Source organism: Nylanderia fulva, unplaced genomic scaffold, assembly GCF_048542155.1.
Source record: "Nylanderia fulva isolate GAGA-0341 unplaced genomic scaffold, ASM4854215v1 Scaffold26, whole genome shotgun sequence".
Classification (NCBI taxonomy): Eukaryota; Metazoa; Arthropoda; class Insecta; order Hymenoptera; family Formicidae; genus Nylanderia; species Nylanderia fulva.
In genome coordinates, this window is record NW_028190325.1 from 522,775 (window position 1) to 543,824 (window position 21,050).

The 21,050-nt window shown below is 35.0% G+C and overlaps 1 protein-coding gene across 4 annotated transcripts; it reads right to left on the bottom strand.

Moving 5' to 3' along the window:
• Positions 1–202: 202 nt before the first annotated feature.
• On the bottom strand, positions 203–20,375 carry wake (ankyrin repeat and fibronectin type III domain containing protein wide awake). 4 transcript variants are annotated; one of them, XM_085483636.1, is made up of 13 exons: positions 19,373–20,372; positions 15,060–16,559; positions 14,207–14,344; positions 13,978–14,056; positions 11,716–11,819; positions 9,439–9,699; positions 9,007–9,309; positions 7,860–8,299; positions 7,157–7,536; positions 6,466–7,072; positions 5,564–6,370; positions 4,300–4,612; positions 203–2,010 (listed from the first exon to the last, which is right to left on the bottom strand). In XM_085483636.1, exons 2-13 carry the CDS (start codon positions 16,300–16,302, stop codon positions 2,006–2,008), a joined length of 4,680 nt encoding a protein of 1,559 aa, XP_085339762.1. In that variant the 5' UTR covers positions 16,303–16,559; positions 19,373–20,372; the 3' UTR covers positions 203–2,005. The 4 variants fall into 4 exon arrangements, 3 of the variants coding, with proteins under 3 accessions (XP_085339762.1, XP_085339760.1, XP_085339761.1); XR_014924880.1 differs by lacking the exon at positions 203–2,010 and adding an exon at positions 5,310–5,387 and having other exon boundaries at positions 4,547–4,612; positions 19,373–20,375; XM_085483634.1 differs by having other exon boundaries at positions 203–4,612; positions 19,373–20,371.
• Between the last annotated feature and the right edge of the window lie 675 nt (positions 20,376–21,050).

A 21,050-nucleotide genomic window follows, 5' to 3' on the forward strand; every position in this document is an offset into this window, starting at 1 on the left:
AAAAATTAACGAATCATATTAATTCATCAATTACAGATGTAAAAGATATAAAATTATAATTCTTTTCATAGTTATACGATATATAACGTAATAATCTATATGAATAGTTGAGATAAACAGTTAGAAAATGTCGAAAAATAAAATAAAATCTTTTAAACGATACATCGCTAGGACATGATGAATAAATCTTGATCAAGACAAGTACAATGTTATACTTTATTTCGGGCGCTTTCGTCGTGGTACATTGTCCCCTACAAAAAAAGGGGGGAAAATCCAGTCGCAACAGAAACAAAGCCATTTTTTTCTATACAAACATCAATTCGCTACTGTACATAATTACTCGCGTACGCGTACATCACAAATTGCACATTAAAGTGACATCGCGTACAAAAATTTTATTTCTGAGTACCAGAGAGGTGGATGGGACGAAGATTGGAGGGGAAGCAAATAGGACAGGAGGGAGGGAGGGAGAATTGTTTTCGTTCGAATTTCAATTAATTATTCATATCGCCATCGTGTAGGCACAACTATCATAAATCGCGATGAGTGAACTGCGTGGAATCGAGAGATTTTCGTGTATTCTCTCTCGTCCAAAATAATCTCTCTATAATTTGTTTCCTTTGCGCAGTCACTCTCTTTTTCTCGGAATATTTACAAATATTTCATTCATCTTTGCTTCTTTATTGGCTCGGCGCATCTCTTACTCTCTCATCTCATCGTAATACTTATATGCTAACGGTTATTTTACACTCAACATTGATAGACACTCACATAGTGCTAATAAAATTTCTATTATTTTCTCGACCGGACAAAAATGAGCGTGTGTTTCTAGGCAAAAATACATACTAGTAGGGAAAAATAAACACAGTTGGTTACATGGTTTTATCGATGTACCGCTCGAATTACGTTCTGGCTTTTTTATAGGGATCAATCGGCTTAATATAGATTAGAATACAAAGATCACTTAATTCCATCATTATATCTGCCATCAGAGAAAGAGATATCCCTTTCTTTTTTCTCAGCTTATAACATTAGTTTTCAACAATCTTAGCGATGCACAGACTTACCCATGTAAACAGCTCCGACACACTCTGTCCCTAACAATTTGTCGATTCTTTGTCACTTTGTCGATAAAAAAATATTGTGCACCATGCATCTTCATTAAATGCAAGTGGCCCTTTGGTGCACGATACTACTGCTCAATAAGCATGATAATTCGAGCAAATTCTCGAATATACAGCCAAATATATACATATATCGAATCTGCGACGTGAAGGACGGATTTCACGATAGACATCTGTACAGACATGGAATAAAGTTCTTCGCTTGACAGATCGATATTATGCAGGCGCAAGCGAAATAAGAGATATGAATTTACATTTGACACGCTGCTGTGCATCTCCAAATTATGATAATTTTTCACTCTATCCAAATAGTTAATTTTTAAATATATTTTTTGTCTCTTTCTCTCTCTCTCTTTCTTCTTTAAAAAAGAGAGAGAAAGAGAATCTATACGAATAACTCTATATGAATATATATATGTATATATATATATATATATATATATACGACACTAATAATCTTGTTATTCGTTTGATTTAATACGAAATGTGTAATGCGGTCACGAGACATTGAAGAAGTTTGTCGCATATAGTATAATATTGTGCAGTAATATTGTGCGATTTTGGGGAAGAAGGGATATATGTATATTCAGCGCAAATTACACTATGGTAGTTATTATTCGATTAGTTAATATACACGTCGGACTATCGTACTTTGCCGTTTCTCTCAATTAGATATTTATTTTTTTACGTATACACATGTCAGGCGACGTGTCTGTTATAATTTTTCAAGATTTTTTTTACTAAATTTTATCTTTTATATAATATTAAATATAATAGAGAATTTCTTCTTTTGATTAAATGTTTTTTTTCTTATATGAACTCTTCAAGATAAATCTGATAGATCTGCCCAGGTCGGTTGAAATTTTCTTTATATGATTTTGTTATGCTAAAACAGATGTACATTTACAATTAGATGCAGAATGTAACTAAAACGAAATGAAAAACATATATGCTATAGTGTTTAGTAAAACAAAAGTTGTAAACTAAAATAAAAAAAATATAAAAAAATGTTTTATTATCTATAAAATAATAGCAGTATTAATAATAATACTTTTTGTTCTATTATATACAACAGTCTATAAGCCTCTTCATCTTAACTATACTAATAACTAACTATAAAACTGGTTGATATTTTACTTGCCACTTTTTAGATTCTCGAAATATTTTTTAACTAAAATCTTACACCAATTTTTTTATCTCTTTTTTTCTCTTTTATATATAATATTTCTTTTACAATTATTTTTTTCAACATAATATATCGGCGTTTTCTCTTGAAAAATTAATTTCAGATTTTTTAAAATATATATGTTTCTCTCTAATTGTAAGAATCATCTTAAGACGATGTTACCAGACTTTAGGAACTTTCATATTATGCTATCTTGAATATTGTAAAAAAATATTACGCCAAATTGTATGCCATACATCGAAAACACACTTAAAATGATTTTATTTTAAGAGTTTAACTAGGCTCTGTAATATAAATATAAATTTAACATATATACGATAGGCAATAAGAGCCAAATCGCGGATGACAGTGCGTTATTCTAAACGAAACTAAATTTTTTCGTTAGAATTAAATACCTGTGCACAAGGCACCAAATTTTTACTTGGACACGGCCAAGATATAAAATTGGAATAATCTCTACAAGAGATTTTTGATTCCATGTATCCCCTATTCCCCCTAAAGAAATAAAGTGCGAGAGAAAAATATAGATCCGAAAGTCGCAGAAGTCGTGTCCAAGTAAAAATTTGGTGCCTTGTGCACAGGTATTTAATTCTAACGAAAAAATTTAGTTTCGTTTAGAATAACGCACTGTCATCCGCGATTTGGCTCTTATTGCCTATCTTATATATGTTAAATTTTGATTTTATTTTATTTTATTTTTTTTTGTTAGAGCCTGGTAACACACCGAATCTAATCATAAGAAGAAAATATAATATATCATAATAACACTTTGTCATATATTAGAACCTAAAATATATTTTTTTAGAGGCATATTTCATATATAACTTTAATAGTATAAATATAAAACTTTCACTCTTTCTGACTTCAAAAAGTTAGTCATCCTTATTGATTCAAAGTATCCAAATACTTTTTAATCCTATTGCATTTTCTTTGCGCCAAAAGGCCCTTCTTCGATATTTAACAACGAATCGTACTTAGATACAACGAACTACGATATAAGGAACAATGAGATCTCTCAACCAGCTTATACTCTGCGTATACTCTTGACAATATCCGTATATATCGAATAAAACATTGAGATCGGTACAGAAAATATAACAGTATGTCTCGAGTATAATTCATTCCTTTACAAACTAGCTAACATTCGAAGAATATTACAGATCGTGTTTGAAAATTTACGAATTCCAAAATCGGAATGTATACACGTCGCCTAAAATAGGATAGACTCCTATTTCATTGATCAGAGAAATGTTTATCACACTCGTGACGATCCTTTCAAGTTACTCCTACATTACTTGTTGCTACATTTCATGTTATATTCAATTATATTTTTTTGTGTTTTTAACGTTCCAATAATTATTTAACAAATCTATTTTTAACAGTATTATCTATTTTTACCAAAAAATAATCGACAAAAGAAATCAGAATATTTTTTCGAAAAAAATATTTCTTAAAAATAATAAAGAGAAAGTCGAGATATATCTTAAGAAGCAATCTTTAAGAAGCTTGTTAGATCTATCGCTGCTAATATCACTTTTTTTAAATATCTTCAATAATTCTTTGTATTTCATGTGAATAAAATAATTTTGTAAATATATGATTTTTTTCACATAAAATAATTCAGTTATACGTATTAGAGTGTAAATAAATCATTCATAAATTGGAAGAAAAATTGAAAGAAAATATTTCTCGCGGCTTATGGGGAACATTATGTGATTAAATACTTTTTTTTTAATAGCCGTTAGTTATTGAAATATTTTTTTCTTATCAGTAGTGCCGTTGAAGATGTACGACGTAAGTTGCTTTATGTGAAATATTCCGTTTATAATCATTATCGAGGAACGTAATACACGAGTTTATGCACGCGTGTTGAATGTATCGAAATTTAATTTACAATAATAGGTATAATATAGATCATTACTCCCTTTTCTCTCTCTTCTCACTTATAGATAACGCTTTATTTGTGCTATAAGTACGCGGTATGCTTACTACTGTGCTCAAGAGCAGCGAGAACGTCCTGTTTTTGTCTAACGTATAGTCGTCCTTTCTTCCATGGGTTTTGCAACTGAAGTGGCTTGAAATCGTCTCGTAAGCATCGCTCCCGTGCACCGATTACGGCAACTAAGCAAAAATTTGGTAGCTCGTCAATCGTATAAGTAGGTCCACTTTGACCTTTTAGAACCACCGCCATGTTCAATTGTTTAACAACAAGTTCCACAACTTCTCGTGCCGTGGTCCTTGGTGTTACGTGTAGTTTTAAACTGGTACCAGCTGCTAAACCAGTCTCGTAGGCCGCGTAAACCTGTAATGTAACAATACAAGATGCAATTTCTTTTGTATTTTTTTTTCAATGATATCTAAGTTGACATGATAGAGAAAAAGAATTAATTGACAGATGCAACAATCCCGAATAAAAAGTAGATAGAATCTGTAAATGCATTCGTAATTTAGATTATGTAAACAGTAAAACACTTTGACTAAAATCTTATCTAAATATTATATCAATATATGTATATAATATATGATAATAGTGTGTCTGAAAGATTTCGATACTAAATGAGTGAAAAATATATACAAACGCTATGAAAAAGTATTCAAATTTTGATAAATATTCAAAATTTGTTAAATATCTTTTTCATAAAGTTGGTATTTTTTTACTCATTCAATTTTTTAATCTTGGACACACCTTGTGTTTAGATGCATATTTAAAAAAATGCTGTATATATAATTCAAGCTGTAACAATAATTATATACAACACGATATGACATAGAAAATTATGTATATTCTTAATATACGAGTCGTATTTTTATGCAAAATTCTTTTACGCGTTATACCGTTACAACACACTACATACAGACATAATTGATCTTTAAAGTAGCTATCAAAAAGTATAAAAACAACAAGTATAATAAGTCCTTCATGCCGTACTGATTTTGGCACACTAAGCATAATATTTAAGCATAACCGAACAGAGCAAGCGTTGAAATTTTCGTCTTACTCAATATGTCCGCTACATCGGTTTGCACTAGAGGACCAAGAGCTGTTTTTAATTATAATCGGGTTAGACTTGTGTTCCCTAGAGGAAGGAGAAATATCATTTAAAAATTGCATATCGCACGAAGTCTGCAGAGAAATATAAATGTTGCTGAAAATTAAAGGTCGCATCTACCGTATATGCTAAATACATTCATACGAATCTTTGATCTGCAGCATAAGATATATAAGAAAAAAAAAAAATAAAAAAGAACTTACTTGAAGAATGCCTGGCAGAGGTGCCGGCATCATCGTCGCCTCGTCTTTCTCCTCGTCTAGATTATCCTGCGGAACGGCGGCCATCGCCGCGACACTCGCGGTCGGTTTAGACGTTTTAACTTTGACCGGCAGCCCAGGTTTCAAGCATACGCTCAAATTCGTCGCAGAGTTGTCCTCGCTGCTCAACGAATGTAGACTGTCGGAATTGGTGTTGCTCACAGAGACGCTGAGTAGACTCGTGGTGTTCGTCATTGCCGTAGAGACGCTCAACATTGAGCCCCCATAAATGATAGGTTTGATGCTCATCAGCGGACTAGTGCTGGCTGACGCGGAGGTTATCGTGGCGGAGCGATTTCGCGGGCTGTGCTTGTACTGGGCCAGAATGAGGGTGTCCTCGGATTTGGAGGGCGGTAATCGCGTATTCGGCAGCGGCATCAGATGATGATTCGCGCTGCTCGCGGTCAGATTACTCAGGTTGCTGTTGCTGCTCATAGGCGCGCACGACGATTTCTGCGGCTCCGAGGTCGTCGACGCGTTTGAAGTGTTGCTACCCTTACGTATGTACTGTCCGCTGGGCAGCTGTTGCTCGCTCTTGCTGAATTCCGTCGTGAGAAGATTTGAAGACGAATTGGAGAGATTCGGTCCCGGCCAGCTTCCTCGTCCGGGGCTCGATTTAACGAGCTTAGGATCTCTAGGCGGCAATTGCAGTAGGCTTCGTTTTAAACTGTTGTTGTTGCTAGTGTTGTTCTTATTTCTGTCCAGGCTGAGCAGATGTTTCATAGATATACCAATTGTTTGTGATGCGATCTGCGGGGAAAAATGTAAAGCAATATTAATGATGACGGATAATTAAAGAAATTTAGGAAATATGTAAATATGTTACGAGAAATATTGATAATTACGTTTTGTTGAGAAGAACCGCGATCTCTCGCGAAAGTTATAACGTCGATCAGCCATCTGGCGCCTTTCCATACCGTATTCATTTGCGACTGGAGATCTTGCAGCCTCGCGAGTTTGTCTTTCGCGACGCTTAACTCTAACGAGCTGAAGGCCTCTCTGTGATTATGCTGGGCCTGTGCGGTGTCAAGTTCCAAGATGCAGCTAAGCCTCGAGTAACGGTTGATCACGTCTTTCTGATACGTGTTCAGGTGCACCATCTCGAAGACCTGAATGGGCAACGACAGGAGATCGCCGCGTTGTAGGAGGATCTCTCGGGTCCCAGGCACACAGCAAGCGGTTTCAGCCGGCGGAACCGTGATGAGAAATGATACGTCAGGTGTGAGATCGATTACTTCGGCGTCGTAGAGTCGGTGCACCAGCAGATCCTCCGGACCGATCTCCATGTAATTGAACAGTCGTCGTACCGTCGCGGCGACCAGATCGACGAACAGCTTCTGCTGTTCCGTGCCCTGAGCCTCGTTCGTCACGTTCTCCTTCTCCTCGGACTCCTTTACGGAAGACTCGGACGTGCAGATGTGCGTTACTCTCTTCAGATAGTCCCACTCGTCCCTTAAGGAAGATAGGAAAATACAAGAATTGCGAATCGGAATTGTAATAGTAATATTTTTCGTTTATACGCGAGGGTGTACTTACGCGGATACGTGCGGATTATCGCGAATCTTGCAGTGCGGCAACACATTTGGGAATTTTGTCGGGACAACGACCTGTATGAGGTCCACGCTGCTCTGCATTTTCAGATAACCGAGGTATAAACCTTTGGACAATTTTATACTGCTGACTTGATGATATGTCATTTGCTCTTGTATACTGGCCATTAAGATATCGGCGACGTTACTATCTTCGTGCGTTATGACTTTCTTTATGACTTTGCTGAGCGGCAACCATCTGCTATTTAGCACGGAGACCAATTTTGGTGATTTTATGTAATTCACCGTCGAAAATACCAAAGTGCCTTGAATATCTCTGATAGGTTTGTGATATAACTGCCCGAGATCTTGTATGCATAATGCAGCCTACAACATATATCGCATATTATAAAATGTTATAAGTAAAAGAGCTAATTAAGAGTTTAGCACGACAAGGACGCAAATTTTGTTTTCTTGTTAAAATATAATTCATTTTGTTTTTTATCTTAACTTTAAATCATCTTCAGTAAATAGTATAATTTAATTCATTATGCGATTAATTCAATTATTATTTATTAAAGATGGTTTGAGCTTACTCGCTACCACTTGTAATATTTAATATCCAGAGCTTTTCTATTTCAATATTGATTCTAAACTTCTATATTTTATGATCGAATAATTAATGCATTTTAATAATATTAATAATCTACCTGCATCTGAGCAGCAGCTTGAAGTGATTTTATCCTAAAGTGGTTCGTCGAACTACTATGACTCTTTTCCATATCTTGTCGGAGGGATTTAACGTCGTCCCAGGTACAGGCGACTTTCATGAGCCAGTGAAAATCATTGTAAATGCAACTAGGATAGGTCTCGTCGATCTCGATTACGGGTAAGAAGTCCTCGTTCGTAACGAGGACTTTGTCTTCGTGATAGAGTAGACACGCGAGAAATACTCCTCGCCTGAGGTTCTTCTGAAATTTACTTGTCGCCGTGAAGAGTTGTTTTATCGCCGTTTTCTTTTTGTGATTTCGCCTCTGAACCGCCGGCGTCTCTTGCGTATATTCCGGTCGTCTTATATCGGTGAACAATGTATTTAATTGCTCTAATCGTCCCGCGAACCTCGGTACTCTGCCATCTATATCCCTCCAACCTTTAAGAGTCGTCACAATTATTTGTAAAATTAAGTGTTCGAATTTATTTGTTTTTTAAGAAATCATGATCAAATTCAGGGTGTCTAGCAGTCACGGAATTTTATAAATCTGGAATTATGAGGGAAAAGTCAGAGAATTTTACTATTTATCTGGATTTTTTCACATTATTATACATTTGTCTCAATAATTGGAAATTTTTTATTAAATAAATATAAACTTTTTCTTGACTCCCAGCAAGCTAATTTTTTGTTTTGTTAAAAATCGATTTATCTACAGTGTGTTCGTTAATTTATATTTTTATCGTCGTGTTATTTTATTTCAATGTGTTTGATAGAGACAAAACTAAAAAATTATCGTACATAATGCAGATTGTATAATTGATTTAAATTTTTGTTTCAACTTCCAAACCTTTTTATTGTTGACAAAAATATCTCAAGGATTTTATGATTTAACATTTAATTGATTTATCATATAGATATATGCAATATCTCAAGAATTTCATGATTTAACATTTAATTGATTTATCATATAGATATATGCAAATTATATATTTGGAAATAATAGTACTAAAAAATCAGGGAAAAAATGAATTTCTGGTCTTGGAAAATCTGAAAAAGTCAGGGAATTTTTTTCATTGAGTCTGCTGGACACCCTGTTATTATATTTATACAATGTCTGTAATAATAAATAGTTTTACGATACTTACTGCTAGGGGTGACATGCGCAGGTGTCGAATTCCTAAATCTGCTGTAGCCCTTTAAATTTCCCGCGGCAGCGCGGAAATAATATTTTTGACCTTGAGTTAGATCCTCGATACGACATTCTCTTTGCTTCATGTCCAAAACCTCTCTCTCGCCGCAAATCACGGAAAAGTCATCGTGCAAACTCCATTGAACCTTAAACTTGGTGCAGATCGGAGAATCGTGCGAGTCTGGTTCTTGAAATCTAATTGCTACCGACGTCGTTCCAGTAACATCGACAGCGACTAAGAATGGCATGTCAGGTGGTCCTAAAATATCGAAATCACACAACATTATATCGTATTAAATAAATAGCTGGAGCAAAGATATTTCTTACAAATGTTTCATTTGCAGAGGCAATATTTTCTACGGATTTAAATGAAATATATTAAACTTACGCGCTTGATCGAAGCCCAGCAACATTTTTCTGAGGGCTCTGGCTCTTCTTTCCCATAGGGCAAGTTGTTTATCTTCCGTGCTACCGCTGCATCCCGTGAGGTTGTTATGTTGCGTGGAGAAACTGGCCCTATGGATGCTAGGTGGTTCCAGCAAAGTGGTTGCACTGCTGCCGGAAGTACTGCCACCGAGTTCTTGAACTCTGTGTTCCGCTTCCGAGAGCAATGACGCCAAGTGAGTTCCCAGAGATTCCGGGGACTTGACTGTATCAATAAAAAGATAAAATGTATACACAGAGAGAATTTTCTCTTAGCACCTTGAAAATCATAGTAATTGTGGAACAACATAGTATGTATTTTTATAATAATTAAACGATATAATATATATGTACAAATTCTCTTCGTGTATAAAAACATATTAATATAAAAAATACAATATATGTATATATACATATTTTCTAAGAGAATTCTCTTAGAATTTATCGTGAAAATCATGGTTACAATATGATATTAGAAGAATTTTATGAGTTTTTCTGATTAATATTTATTACAAAAATATTAATGTACATAATAAAATTAATTAAACATTTTTTATATCTTATTATGATAGCCATTAATATTTTTTCTCATGGTAAATATATCAGAAAAACTCTTATAAAACTCTTCCAATATTATATTGTACCATGATTTTCACGGTAAATTCTAAGAGAAAATTCTCTTTGTGTATAAAAATATATTGATAAAAAATATTACACTGTAACAATAAATAGTCGGTCGATCAAATTTACATATATTTCAAAATTAATGAATTATCAGTATTTTTTAGAGCAAAAATCTCAATCTTCCTGATAAATCTTGAATCTCTATCTTCCTAATGAATCTTGAATCCTGATTTTATAGAGATATTTGAATCGAGTTTGTCACGTTTTCGTGAACGATATTATCGCTAGTTAAAGTTGCTAAAGTCGAGTTTATTATCGTCGGCGTATATCTGCACACAATTATTACGTTAATTAAAATATTTGCCGTCACATCAATCGATCGCTGTAGTATATCTTGTGCGCGATCTCTTTGCACGATTGTACGATTTTGTCGCGATTAATTGGGAGTCTAGTTACGACTGTAATTACTTTTCGGCATAAAGCAGATAGTGCAGAAATTCATCAAAGAGAGACGCGCAGAAATTGCATCACTTTACTTTTAGAGTAATGTATTCATCAAGTCCTTGTATTCGTGCGCATTAAGCGTTGACCGAGTTGAATATCTTAACTTCTTCCGATTTGCTAGAGGTCATCGCAGAAATTATCTTTGAAATTAGTTTGGAAGAAGTATTCTTCTTTCCACTTCATATTTCATTTCCGAAGGGAGGACTCGGTTTGCTAATGATGCGTCATCGCGCTGAAACGCTAACGAGCGTAACGGGACAAATTAAGACGCACGGAACTTTCGCGAAGACTCAAATCAAGATCAAGTTGCTGATTTAATAACGTGAGATTTCCTGTTTCATTTGAGATAGTCTTATTTATAAAGATTTTTGTTCAACCTTTTTTATCCCTTTTCTTAAAAAAAATAAACGAAAACTGAGTAATGCTCACGATGCGATAGATTATTTTTAGGATATATGTATTTTCGAATATTTAATTCTAACGAGGTCTGCGGACTTAATTATTTGAAAACATCACAAGAATTTCATCGTAGCAATTGATATAGAAACTAATGAAAGAGGTTTGGGATTTATCGTGCGGTTTTTTTGAGAAAGCGCGGAATATCCGATAAAAGCGTATATTTTTTTTATTTATAGACTGTAATCTTCGCATTTACAGTTTGTACATCTGATTTAATGAAGCACACAAAGAGCGTCGAAAGATGTTTAGATGCCACAGATTTTATAATTTTAAAACGTCGACGTTTTATCGTAATTACGCTGGGCTCCGATATGTATCGGACAAAGAGAAACGTTATTAAAAAAACGTAATGGAAAAAGTGCTGCATTCAGTTTTTGTCTTTTTTTTTACACATCTTGTTCTTTATTTTTATTCATCGCGACGTAATAAAGCTCGACGGCATTTTTATTAGAGACTAGGGAATCGTAATTGGAATCTCTCCCTCGGCCCGATGATTTTCTTTGGATCCTTTTTTTCCCGCATGGTAAAGGCACAAACCATTTCGCGGGAAAGCGGAAAAGCGATTTTTCGGATCAACGGGATTTCGTCACGAGCGTCGTTCGTGACGAAGTTCGCGTTACGCGGCGTGTTTGTAATTGGATTCGATCGGACTTACATTGATTTCCTTCCTGCGCGCCGAATGCAACCAGCATTTTTGCCAGCGGTCGATTGTTGCTAAGTACTGCAACATCCAGCGGTGACAAGCCGTCGCTATTAACGCTGCAAATGATGAAATTGTAAATACGTGCTAAAAAATAATAGCAATACGGAAAAAAAGAATCAGCTACCATAGCTCAATTTCTGTCCATATATTATAATTTAGTTATTATGCCTAAATTTTATTTATGGTAATTAATATTTTTAGCCATAATTAAAATATTAGCTGTCATAGTTAAAATTTAGATACGATAACTAAATTTCATGTGTAATATATGGACAGCTAAAATTTAGCTGTGGTAGCTAATTTTTTCTGTGAAGACTCGTCTTTAAATTTCTTAGAACAAACTTCATTAAAAGATTTATGGCGAGAGAATTTCAAGTTTATACTGTATCTTTTTTTACATTTTTTTTATATCTTAAGTAACTTATCTTAAACATTTTATCTAAAGCGCGTGTATTGTATTATACTTATATATAATATTAAACGTGTAACTCTATTTCAACTTTGCTTCACGCTCTATTTACGGAAAACCCGATCTCAAAAATAAAATTGAAAAGTAGTGTGGTGTGATTTCTACTCTATATCAGATTAAGGAGAGATTTCCGTAGAATAAAAGCTTTATGAAACTTTTGGTAACGTTTATGAGGCGCTAGGAGAGGTCGATAAAGAATAAAACACACGTGAAAGCGTGAGCTTCCTCTCTTCCTGAATTATAAATCGATGTCATGGCATCCTGCCTTTTCACCCTATATATTTTATTTAGCGATTTACCTCGCTATCTCGTTCCCTCCATTCAAATGGAAAATATTCGCTTTGGCCAAGAGGAAAATCGTAGGATTAATGAGATTTCACTCTAAAACATTTAATTACTCTCTCGTCTACTTCGAATCACTTGGATGCGTAAAAGGGAACATCAAATAAATGTGTTAACGATATAAAATAGAATGATAAAATGAATTTTCCGTAATAAATTACTTACTCGTGTTTTTAACGAAAATTTACAGTCTGTAGTTGTATTATAGTTACCACGCGTATTGAGTAACTTGTATAACGTTTTTGTTATGCATTGATTATTTTAATTTTGTAGGAATTTCCCTATGATTACGTGTTAAAAACAGTCATTAGAGTTGGCAGCGGAATATTAGTCAGTGCTTTAATAATTCATTTATCGTGAAAGGCATCAGAAACTTATACGCTATGTATATATAATATAAATGTATATTTAATATATAAAATATTATATACCGTAAAAGCGACATAAATCACTGACAATTCGCGGGAAATGGAAGTGAACGACAATTTTCCGCATTATTACGCACAGTTCTGAAAAACTTTTAAAAGCATTGAAGCGCAACGGGAAGCACGCGTCGTGTATTCAATTTAAAGATATTCTTGCTAATTTGCGTCACATTTTCACTCACGAAGAATAACGCGATGCAATTAACGTGCTTCAGTTTGAAAACCGAATTAGCCTAATATAAAAGCTGCCTCGCGGCTTTCAGAAACGACAGAAAAATAATTATGCGCGTTGTGAGAAATAATTAAAAAGCAAAAGGAAATTGTTGTTTTATTCATCATAAGATCCTATAATGATTTTCTCTTCCTCGTTGAATTTCCTTTGAACATACTGATTACTAAATATGCACGAAGGAATGACATAAACGCGATAATTATATTTTTTTACATCGTCGTTTACAATTCACATGCAAGATGACCCAGATCTTTTGGAATCAACTAAGATTCACGTCGAGTCGAATCAAAATGTTAGTTCTGTTCTAGTTGAACAATTTCTAATGGCGCGATTGACCGTTTTGTGCGCTTTGAAACTTTTAGCCTGTATATATTCGATTAAAACTCCTCGAAGAAACGTGCTCTCGAAGTGAATGGCTTCTAAGTCGCGCGTGTGCTTTTTCGAGAACAAACAAGATCGGTTGAATTCTTTTGGACTACCGCGAGATACCTTACGAGTCTTTAAACTTTCACACGAAATATAAAGAAGCATTTAATTAATTATTTTAAATAAAGAATTTTTTTTTATTATTTTCACGACTTTAATTTATATATCTGGATTATTTAATAACGTACAATTAAATATGTATTTTTATAAATGTCAGATAAAATCGTGTAGCTTGCGGCAATAATGATCAGCTTTTCTTTCTTTCACTTTTTAAAGAGAAATAACAATTATTTTGAATAAAAATTACTGATAACACTTACCTATTTACATCCACATCAGTAGATTCCAAAATACTCCTCGCTTTATCCAAGTGGCCATGTTCCACAGCCGCAAATAGAGCTGAAAATAAGAAAGCGATAACGATTTTAATTCTTTGTTGCACGTATAAATTTGATATGACAAAACAAGTGTTTTTGGCGAGAATGAAGAGGCATTTGAGTAAATGGAAAATGAAAAATAAAACAATTGACAAATGAGAAAACAAAATACCATGCAAGTGTATGTTGAGGGATTGAGCCGAGAGAGGATTGATGTGTATCGATGACAGATTATTCAATTGTTGGTGGGGCTGTTGTTTCTTCTTGCCGAAACCCTCCAGGAACTCCATCCCTTGCAACGAGTGTAACTCTATGCGAATGCAAAAATAATATGAATTAAATAAACGACAAATTAATTAAATCAAAAATAATATTGCGAATGTAGATAAATGAACGTATAAAAATATAAGATGAATAAAATTTCAGAGAATTGAGAGGGAATATAAAAAATCGCGAGAAATGTTAATGTGTCAGATTTATTCTCTATCTTTCGCGACTTTTGTTAAAAGAGAGTATATTTTATAGCGCTGAAAATAGGTAATAATTAACTTTGATTATTTATGTTTGATATACAGCTCTGTAAATAGATATAAAATAGAAGGTTTTTATTACATTTGACAAAAAAATGCAATTTGAAAAATGAGATTGCGAGTTATTTCTTTCTTGAAATATCATGCGCAGAATATTATTGCGATTGGTTTGTACGTTTTATTTGAGCTACTTTCACAACTAGAAATTTTCCCACGTGTCAGTGATGTTCTTAATGCTTGTTTATCGTCTGATTTCGCGATAAACATGCTTTCTTTTTGCAACTTTCCAGTTATTAATTTATTTAATGTTAAAATACGTCAGTAAAAGCGCTGTCTTATCAATCTAGATTCTTTCTTTTTTTCTCACAATGTTTCCATAAAAGGATAGAGTTAAATCAATAATTCGCCGCGGAAATTCGAGCCAACTTCCTATGAACTGCCTAATTGCGTCCGGCGCGCCATTGATTAATTAGAAAACTTAATGATCTAGCGTACTTGATCCGGATGATGTCGACACGAGAACTTGCTGCCTACCGACCCGCTCGTAATCCTTCGCTTCTTTCGCATCCTTTTTCCTATCAGCTGCCATTTTACTTCGAAAACTATTACCACGTTTGCCCGTCCAAAAGTTGGTAAAGTTATCGACCGTCCTGATCCTACAAGATTTCGAGGGACAGGTCTTGACATTGTCAAGAAATTTCTGATCCTGTAAGCAGTTTGATGGGTTTTTTCTTGCCGTTTCGTGCGCTTTACAATAAAATGTAATCCTCGATCGATCGAATCCGCTGAAAGATTCAGTAGTTCTTCGGTTCTCGTTTATCGTGTTTGCTTCTTTGCTTCTCCCTTCGCAAAAACATCTCAAAGGATCGATCTCGCACGGTCTGGAAAGAAATGCGTTCTGCAACTCTTCGTCGCTGTGTCTGTTTCGCTCGTAATTAATTTTCTGATAGCTCGGCCGGTTAATCGCGGCTTTGTGGGAATCCACGACGACGGTTAAAACGTCACGTTCGCAGGACACGGCTCGCTCACTTTCGCAATCTTGTTGTTGCTCTTTCTCCTTTTCCTTCTCATTTTCTTCCTCCTTTTCCTCTACCTCGTAGAGAAAGCTCGAGACGGAGGAATCCAACGAATTGTCTAATACAAACGTAGGATTTTCATAGAATACATTTTTGCCCGGCTGACATAGATCCGTCTCGGAAGACACGTGTTTGTCGTTACAGTTTTTCCCTCGAGTGTCTTCCTGAGTGCTTTCCACGCTGCGTTTCCTGCGAAAAATGCGAATCACCTTCGGTGATTTTTCATCCTTTGTCGAGGGTCTTTCTGTGTCCTTGCGATCCTTACCCATTATCTTGTCGGTCAAAGACAATTTGTTCTTCAGATCCTTCGCGATCTCTTGCGAGCCGGTGTCGTTTTCCGACATTTCTCGAGGATTCGGGAATGTCTCGGCGGCTTTGATGTGAGAACTCGTATCCTCTTTCCGTAGGTTCGCGGATTTTTCAGAGTTCCGAGATTCCTCGATGACGAAGAGGTTGCGTTCCTTCTTCGGATCTTTCGAGATGGACGATAGGTCGAAACCTGCGGTCAATCGCGCGTTGGCGTGATTGCGTATCTTCGACATCAGTTTCACAGATGCCCGAAAGGATCTCGACCTCTTCAAGGTCGATATCCTATCGCCCGAGGAACGTCTCGAGAGTAATTCCATCTTCGGGCTGGATAAGGAGGATTTGCGAAATTTCATTTGGAAGATCGGTCTTGATTTCTCTCAGATATATCTTAGTGTCTCCTTTCGAAATATTTTATTACTCTTCGAGTGTCCCAATGAATATTTTCGACGTAACAAGATTGTTTCTTTCGACGTATTGCTTGTTTCGTAAATTATGAATGATAGCAATGTATTATTATTGCAACGGTAAGATATCGTTGGCTTCTCTTTGGTAAAGCTTTGAAGTTTCGGCTCTTCGTAGATCCTTAAAGCAATTCTTTGGTTGAGTCAAGCTGGAAAAGATCAAGACGGTCATTCTTGGCTCCTTCTTGGTATTCTTAACATAGTGGCATATTTCTCTCTCTTTTTCTCGTAGGGCATGACGAGAATCTATTTCAAAAACAGTTTATACATTTTTAAATATTCATTTTTTTTTAATACGATTACTTTAATCATGAAATAATTTACGATTTTTTGTTCCGGCTGAAATATCTTATCGAATTGTTTATATTTCGTAACGGCTAAATATTTACACATGAAAAATAATGGTAGAGCGGAAGAGAAGATATTAATACGAAAGTTGCGATGCAACGACACGACCGCTGTCTCCGAAACGATTTTATTGTTTACTTAGGACACGCACTCATTCGGACGATTCTGTCGCGCGACAATTGGCCATTATGAAGAAATGGACCGAACATCGTCTCTTCCTCCTCGGAGCAACCGACAATTTACCAGGCCAATCAAATTTATTGCTGTCGTCCGTTAGTCGTTAAGATCTTGATGATAGTAAAGTATACTCCAAGATCAATGACAGGATCGCCTGTACATTGCTTAACTAGCATCGAACATCAACCATACGAGTTAGGAGATTTTTTTCACAGAAAAAATTAGCTATTATAGCTCAATTTTAGCTGTCCATATATTATATATTACACATGAAATTGAGTTTTCATGCCTAAATTTTAGCTATAACAGCTAATATTTTTTAGCTATATTCTCCGTTAAATTATAGCTAAAAAATATTAGTTACCATAACTAAAATTTAGGTATGATAATTTAAATTGAATAATTGTAATATATGGACAACTAAAATTTAGCTGTGGTAGCTAATTCTTTTTTTCCGTGTTTAAACGACATACACACAATATGAAAACTTGTTTTCTTCTTAAAACGGTCCCCGTTACAATTTTTGTGTTAAATATTTTACACATTCATACGTTATGTTAATTTAACATATTGCTGTTGTGTTAATTGAACTTAAATGTTAAATTATTTAAACAACTAAAAAAATATGTATAAATAATACAGTGTGCATCATTTGTAATTTTATACAATAAATATGTTCTGTTTTATTAGTGACAAGTTTATCTGTTAAAATTTACAGAAAAAATGTTGATTTTTTATTTTATAATATAAATAGAGACAATGAAACCTAAAATTGACATATTTTTAGTTAAATTTTACATTAAAACTATGTTAATTTCCCACAAAATTTATTTTAAATTACTTGAAGTTTGGCATTTATTTTGTGTTAAAATATTAACACAATATTTATGTCTCTATTTAATTCATCCATATTATGTTAAATTAATACAAACATTTCTGTGGACCGTTTGCGACATCTGCTAAATTTAACACAAATTCAACTGTGCATATATCAAAAGTTAAACAAGTTTTTATTTTCTATCAACTTTTTGCGTCTCGAGTATATGTTTGGCGAAGGTGGAATATCGATGTGTTTGAGTACCGACATTTGTATCGCAAGAAGAATGCTCTTGATACCTAAATCGGAGATTCGAAGAAATCTTTATATCGAAAAGCATAATAATTTAAATATTTTATCCTGTCAAAATTTCCAGAAAAATCTCGCACTTTACGTTGCATCGAACTTGGCTTATTTTGAAAATTTATCCGCGTATTATTCCGAGATTAATGATCTACTAAAATATTCTTTCATGCACCGTGCCAGCCTGTTTCTCGCGAAAGCGTGCTCGAAACCGATAGGAAGGGGTAAAAGTGGTCGCTTGTAATACAGATTGGAGCTCATTTGATCTTAACAAGGCAATTACTCGATCGGTCGACAGGATGATAATAGGGTAATTATAGTCCAGAACTAAGTGAATTGTTAGAGTTTCGATCCGATGTGCGGAAACGCGTTTTTTGACTCCGTTAATTAACTTCCGAAATCTGAATCGAGCGAGATTTAAAAAAAAAGAGATAAAAAGAAAGGAAGGAAGGAAGAATATACGTAACGTGAAAGAGGACATTTCCTCTTTCAGCGCATTAATTATTCTGACAATATCTTTTTTCTTCCTTATTTTTTACGAATTTCACTCGTCTTCTGCTTCACTACTTTTGCATAAGCACGATTCTTATCACGATAAATTGATCTTTTCATTGAAGACATCAATTTCGGATTCTCTCTACAAACGCAACGATTCGTGACCGACTCCTAATGTATTTTCCTACGTCACAGCCGGCTGTTTACTCCTTCAGAGCTTTGTCCTCGTTATCGGCCCCCATTCTGATAAACGACCGTCTACTTCCTTTACAGTGAAAAGTCACGCATTATTTAATGCCACATATTTATTCTGAGAAGCAGATGACGTCAATTCCTAAAACGTTAAGTCTTCGCTTTTCAACCGTGTCATTTTTTGTTACTTGAATCCCAGTTAAATTAAATCCAAGTTAAATCCATGAAGATCAAAAAGAACGTATCTTACACAGAAAGAGTGGTAGGAAAAAATTCTTTAGAAAGATACATAATACACTAGCAACTCTTTTAGTCCTTTATATGCGAGAGAGTCCCTATATAAACGTCAAATGGAAAAGTCGAGCACGTATTTTAATTCATTTTACTAGCTCGGGTGAAGCTTTAAGCAACATTCGCTATGAAAATCGCGCAATATATCGCACGTATATCGAGAAACGATTGATGATTATGCAATGCTCGTGTGGTTGCTCTCGTCCAACCTCGCAAGGACGCATAGAGCGTCCGTTCACCGTTCGCCATTCCAATACCATCGATGGCAAACCGTCCAAGATTGAAAGATCCTCTCGTCATGCCTTTCGAGAAGAAAAAACTTGTTGTGCATTTGACTACCTGACTATCACAGAGCAAATTCCATTCGGCTGGACCGTTTCTAAGCACGACGTCGTGAATCACATCTCGACACTTGAACACGAAGATAGAACCACTTCTTGAATATTGTTGGCCCTATGAGATTCCTTGAGATCCTCGTCCAATTATTGCGATACATCGCTGTCGAAGAAATATTTTCCTCAAGTTTCTCTATTGTTATTGCCACTTGGTAATTCTTAAATTTTTCGCTATTAATCACTCGGCATTTCTTCCTATATTTGTTATCGTGAAAAAAAGAAATTTTATTTCACTATTCAAGGGTGAGAATTGCCGTTCAATTTTATACACACACACACACATACGTAGACGATCAAATTGGAGTTAAACGTTCGACACGTGACGAAACGTCGTGCGCAGGGTCGGGATCGATTTTTGGAGATTTACCAACGGATGGGCAGCTTCGAAACGCGTCGCTCATATGCGCGCGCACTTTTTTCACCGTTGCTTGTACATACGCCGAGTTCGTTGCTGGAGTAAGTCTTCAGCCTGAGAAAAGGATTTTTCTCAGCGTGACGGCGGCGTCACGGATCCTCGCACGGTGGGATGATTCCTCTTTCTCACATTCACTTTGAATACAATTTTCATTTGATCGAACACCACGAACAACAGTCAGTCTCCCGTGAGCTGTGAGCGCCACCGATGTGGCATTACTGGTGGGTACACATACCAGCGCGACCCCCCAATCCGTTCCATGGTGAGCAAACAGCTGCCCCCGTGTCTGTGCCCCTCCATCAACCGGTCGCCACGTTGCGTAGCTCCGGGAGAGAAAGAGAGATAGAGAGATTGCCAAGCCTTTCGGCGCTGATGACTGCCTTGCACGAGCCAATTTGTCTTTGCCTTTCCAATTAGGCCAGACAGATAATCTATGCTATGGATTTTCTTCTAGTGGATCAAGTCAACGATTCGTCTTAGCGTATCGAAAGGAAAAGTGTGCGATTCATTTTGATAGTTGTTCATATAATATATTATATGAATATATAATATATATATAATATATTATATAATATATTATATTAATTATATAATATATATATAATTTGTCTTTGCCTTTCCAATTAGGCCAGACGGATAATCTATGCTATGGATTTTCTTTTAGAGGATGAAGTCCATGATTTTGATAGTTGCTCATATACAATTTATATATAATATAATTATGTATAATTAAATAGGTTTCTAATTAATGTCTATATATGTACGTATAGATAATTTTCAAATTCTTCTCGTTTAATTTTTGTAATTATTTTAGGGGATTATATCATATGTAGGGGAATATTAAGATAGAGGTATTACATATTCATTATGCAGAATAGATATGAGGCTAACATAAAATTTGGCAATATGCACAGTTGCATGAGATAACTCTTCCGTTCTAATTTCATTCGTGGCATTACCTCAATGTTTACCCAGATTGACGTCAACGCTTAATTAGAGCGATGAATTTATGTCTAATACGCGCCGGACTTTGCTTCGTTTGATTCTCTCATTTCGCTACTTTTTTATTCATCTTACTTATATTTCTTCAGATACTTTCTAAGAAACATTATTTTAAAATATAATATATGTAATGTTTATCTTTATATCCGAAGAATAATATAAATCGAATCTTGTAAATACATTCCACATCAAGATTCGCAACAAT

What these genes read in the sequence shown, in the direction of transcription:
- wake (XM_085483634.1), bottom strand. Translation starts at nt 16,302, where the DNA reads ATGAAATTTCGCAAATCCTCCTTATCCAGCCCGAAGATGGAATTACTC. An exon ending in ACTGATGTGGATGTAAATAG is followed by an intron (nt 11,820 to 13,977) that starts GTAAGTGTTATC and finishes CATCATTTGCAG; the next exon opens with CGTTAATAGCGACGGCTTGT. An exon ending in GCGGTTCTTCTCAACAAAAC is followed by an intron (nt 6,371 to 6,465) that starts GTAATTATCAAT and finishes TTTTCCCCGCAG; the next exon opens with ATCGCATCACAAACAATTGG.